The 4,226-nt window shown below is 35.3% G+C and overlaps 1 protein-coding gene across 2 annotated transcripts; it reads left to right on the forward strand.

Annotated features, from left to right (window-relative positions):
• Positions 1–254: 254 nt before the first annotated feature.
• Positions 255–2,105, forward strand: LOC106309707 (deoxyhypusine hydroxylase). 2 transcript variants are annotated; one of them, XM_013746808.1, is made up of 7 exons: positions 255–466; positions 640–773; positions 860–1,095; positions 1,166–1,307; positions 1,458–1,584; positions 1,660–1,778; positions 1,866–2,105. In XM_013746808.1, the coding sequence occupies exons 1-7, from the start codon at positions 295–297 to the stop codon at positions 1,896–1,898; spliced, it is 963 nt and encodes a 320-aa protein (XP_013602262.1). In that variant the 5' UTR covers positions 255–294; the 3' UTR covers positions 1,899–2,105. The 2 variants fall into 2 exon arrangements, with proteins under 2 accessions (XP_013602262.1, XP_013602264.1); XM_013746810.1 differs by having other exon boundaries at positions 258–466; positions 1,169–1,307.
• The last annotated feature ends 2,121 nt before the right edge of the window (positions 2,106–4,226 follow it).

Here is a 4,226-nt window from a genome sequence, read left to right on the forward strand (position 1 = left end):
GGAGGGACTATAGAAACTATGGGGTCAATTTACAGTGATAAGATTAATACTGGAGCAGACAAGTCCAATTGATGTAGGGTCAATAGATTATGAACCCAAAGCCCATGAACGAAACAAAATGCAGTAATGCACAATTAATAGAAAACTATGTGGTCATTTTGAAATTATAAGATTAGTGTAGGGGTCAATTATCAATTTATTTATTATCAAGATAGGTCCCCGCATTTTGTACTACTTTTCACGAATCGCAGATTCTCTCCTCCTGTATTCGTCGCCGTCGAAGCTGATTTAGTGATGGAACCTAACTGCTCAGCTTCACCGACTGTAAACGGCGTCGTAAGTGACGTGGAGAAGTTTCTATGCGAGCGATTAGTGGACCAGTCGCAGCCGATCTCGGAGCGATTCAGAGCTCTCTTCTCTCTTCGCAACTTGAAAGGCCCTGGACCTCGCAGCGCTCTAATCCTCGGTTAGTTCAATCTCTCCTCCTCTCGAAACCAAAAAAGTTTGTTACTTTGTGTAGAACGTTTGAGGATAGTCTTTGAGTAGTATGAAATCAAAGTAAAGAATTGATTTTTAAGTAAAGATTGAAGCTTTGGTTCATGAGGAAGGATTGTGTTTTGATTTTCCCTCCTCCTGCAGCGGCCAGAGACTCATCAAACTTGTTGGCGCATGAAGCTGCGTTTGCGTTGGGACAGATGCAAGATGCTGAAGCAGTTCCTGCTCTAGAGTCTGTTCTTAATGATATGTCTTTGCATCCTATAGTACGCCATGAGTTGAGTATATAGTTTGATTAAGTCAAAATCCTATTTCTTTCTGTACAAGTATACGGTTTTTTTATTGTTTGTTAATATAACAACAGGCAGCAGAAGCTCTTGGAGCCATTGGTTTAGCTGGTAATGCTGAGATATTAAAGAAAAGCTTGGTTTTCGATCCAGCTCAGGAGGTTCGGGAAACGTGTGAGTTAGCTCTCAAAAGGATTGAAGAGTTGAGTAATGTTGATACGGAGAAGGAGTTAGACACGACAGAGAGATCACCTTTCATGTCTGTTGACCCTGCGGCTCCTGCTGCTGCTTTCTCCTCTGTACACCAGCTTAGGTTCTTCTAAACTTGACCAACTCTAAATCCTCTAGATGGTTTTTCAGTTTGTGACATGTTATTTGATTAGCAGTCAGATTCTTCTGGATGAAACAAAGGGCATGTATGAGAGATATGCTGCTCTTTTCGCTCTGAGGAATCACGGTGGAGAGGAAGCTGTTTCTGCCATAGTTGATTCCTTGAGTGCTAATAGTGCCCTCTTACGCCATGAGGTTTGTCAAGTTTCCTTCGTTTGATGACTTTCAGTTTGTTCATGAACTTGCACAAGTGTGTGTGTTTGTTAAGAGCTTAAATCTTCATTCTTTGCTTCATTGATCTCCAAAATGAAATTGACTTTTTTGTTGTTGATACAATTTGTCTAGGTTGCTTATGTCTTGGGGCAACTGCAAAACAAAGCTGCTTTAGCTACTCTAAGCAAAATACTGAGAGATGTGAACGAGCATCCTATGGTCAGACATGAGGCTGCTGAAGCACTTGGTTCTATTGCAGGTATTTTCCATTTTGAACTATCACAATTTGGCTGTTACTTACTCCCTTGACCTTGACTTGCTTGGCTGCTATCAGATGAACAGAGCATCGCATTGCTACAAGAATTCTCAAGGGACCCTGAGCCGATTGTTTCACAAAGCTGTGAAGTTGCATTGAGCATGCTTGAATTTGAAAACTCCGGCAAATCATTCGAGGTAATTACTTTGATCTCAGACTCTTTGCCCATATTGTTTTCCCTTGGGTGAATCTGTGATGACACATATCAAAACATGTTTTTGCAGTTTTTTTTCACTCAAGACCCACTTGTTCACTAAGAATGCTTAAGGATCATAATCATTCTTCTATCATTTACCAACGAAGGAACACAAACTATAACAACTTTTTACAGTGTGCGCGACTCTTGTCATGGGGAAAAAGTTTACTCTCAATGTAACCTCTAAAATAATGTTGTTGGGCCTGTAGAAATCCAATTGCAAAGATAATATTTTGACAGCTTTAATGGGCTTAATGGTCATTACACTTTTCAGGGACGTAACCACAATACTTGGTGTTTCAAAAAAAAAAAAAACACAATACTTGACGTATAGACTTAGACTATTTGTTCTTCTTTTTAATGCCAGTTTGCTAATAGATATTTTCATATTAAGTAGCTATTAGTTTGAATATATTCGGTATTTCGTGATTACTGACTATATAATATATAGGTATGCATATATGAGATGAATTTTTTGCTTGATTTTTTTTTTTGTATTTTTCTATCATCGACGTCCGATCTAACTGCTAAAACATCACTGCCAAATTACATTCTGAAATATTTGACAAACAAAAATTTGAGACCAAATATAAATCGGTGTTTTACTTTAGATTCAGTTTTTGTTACCAGCATATCTATGATCATAGCATAATATATTATGATATAGCATAATATGTTATTGTGATTATGTTGATAAACCCTAAATTCACATCCAGGTATTAGCTACTACCTCATATAGCTAATTACTACTACAACTACAAAGAAACGGGTGGTTTCATATATTCAGTGGAGTTTTATCGTTTAAATAGAACTAAATATTGTTTTTGGTAAAATAAATAGAACTAAATATCGGCCCAGAAAAAATCAAATGCATAGCTACTGTCCATTTTTTTTATAAATTGTTATTACATCCTTATTATGATTGAGATCTATTTGTCTATATAATTATACGAATGCATTTTGAGTAAAATACACATGGGATAGACAAACCAAAATTTTGAAAAAGACTTTTCCGACAACCAAACAAACATTTAACTTTAGCAAATAATTATCGTTAGGGCCAAAAAATTTGCATAGAACCCATTCTGAAAACAAAAAAAAAAAGTATATTAGATGACAAGTGTTATATGAATTATGTTTTATTGGCAATCAAATGATCAAATGATGAAAATCGCAATAATGGTTATGAAAATAAATAAATAAACCTGTTGATGATGTGCTACGTCTCCAAACTTGATGATAATGATGAGATAATATCATTTTTAGAACATCAAGGAAAGTATGTATTGCAAAACAACAACAACAACAACAAAACATACAAACTAGTCTGATAAGAACTTTTTGTTAAATATCACAGACCAATCTTATCTTTCATGAACTTTAAGATATCAATCATATACCGAGTATAATGTATATGTATATAACAAGATTATCTGCCGACAATTTGGAGGGTATCCAACTATATAAAATGTTTAAAGATATATACTTCCCCCGTTTCTAAATAGATAATGTTTTAGGAAATTTTTGATATTTCAAAATAGATGATGTTTTCATATACCAATGTATTTTTTAGCTTTATCAAAAACTGTGTATCTAATGATATTTTGTGGTAGTTTTGTGATTGATTAAATAACTTTTATATTACTAGTATATTTTAATGATATTTTTAAAATAAAAAATAAGTTTTTTAATAGTTGTGCACCAGGTCCGTTCCTTCCTTAAGCCAGCTAAAGCTTGTGCTTTAGACCACATAATTTTTTTAAAAAAATTATGCCACATCTTAAATTTTATATACAAGCTTTTTTCATTTATTTGAATTGATATTATTACCAAAACTGCATGATCCTCATTCCTTTTTACGAGTTTCTATTTTCTAATTTTATAGCTATCAAAATGACATTAAAAAGAAATTTAACTTATTTGACAAAAAAAAAAGACAAAAAATTTCTATGAAGACCACATTTTTTTTCAAATGCTTTAAGTCACGTAATTGTTTGGGACGGCACTGTTGTGCACAATCTTAAAGAGAAAATAACACAAAGAACACCAAACAAAGTTTTCCTCCCCAAACTAGCACTCAGGATCAGAAATCACAAAAATAGGTTTCACTAAAGGGGTAATTTACCCTTATGCCCTCTTCTTTAAGTGATTAAAAAGAAAATTTTGAAATCAATTGTCGCCGTCCTCGTTTCATCGCTTCTTCTTCTCCTCATCGCTGTCTTTCATCGTCGTCGTCTCTCCCTCGTCGTCATCGTCGTCGTCGTCGTCTCTCCCTCGTCGTCGTCGTCGTCGTCTCTCCGTCGTCGTCTCTCCGTCGTCGTCATCGCCTCTCCGTTAATCCATCGTCGTCGTCTCTCCGTTTATTTATCGTCGTCGTCGTCGTTTCTCA

Source organism: Brassica oleracea, chromosome C8 (genome assembly GCF_000695525.1).
Source record: "Brassica oleracea var. oleracea cultivar TO1000 chromosome C8, BOL, whole genome shotgun sequence".
Taxonomy (NCBI): Eukaryota; Viridiplantae; Streptophyta; class Magnoliopsida; order Brassicales; family Brassicaceae; genus Brassica; species Brassica oleracea.

Coding starts and splice junctions, on each gene's coding strand:
- LOC106309707 (XM_013746808.1), top strand. CDS start 295: ATGGAACCTAACTGCTCAGCTTCACCGACTGTAAACGGCGTCGTAAGT. Junction 467..639: donor TCGCAGCGCTCTAATCCTCG/GTTAGTTCAATC, acceptor CTCCTCCTGCAG/CGGCCAGAGACTCATCAAAC. Junction 1,585..1,659: donor AGCACTTGGTTCTATTGCAG/GTATTTTCCATT, acceptor GGCTGCTATCAG/ATGAACAGAGCATCGCATTG.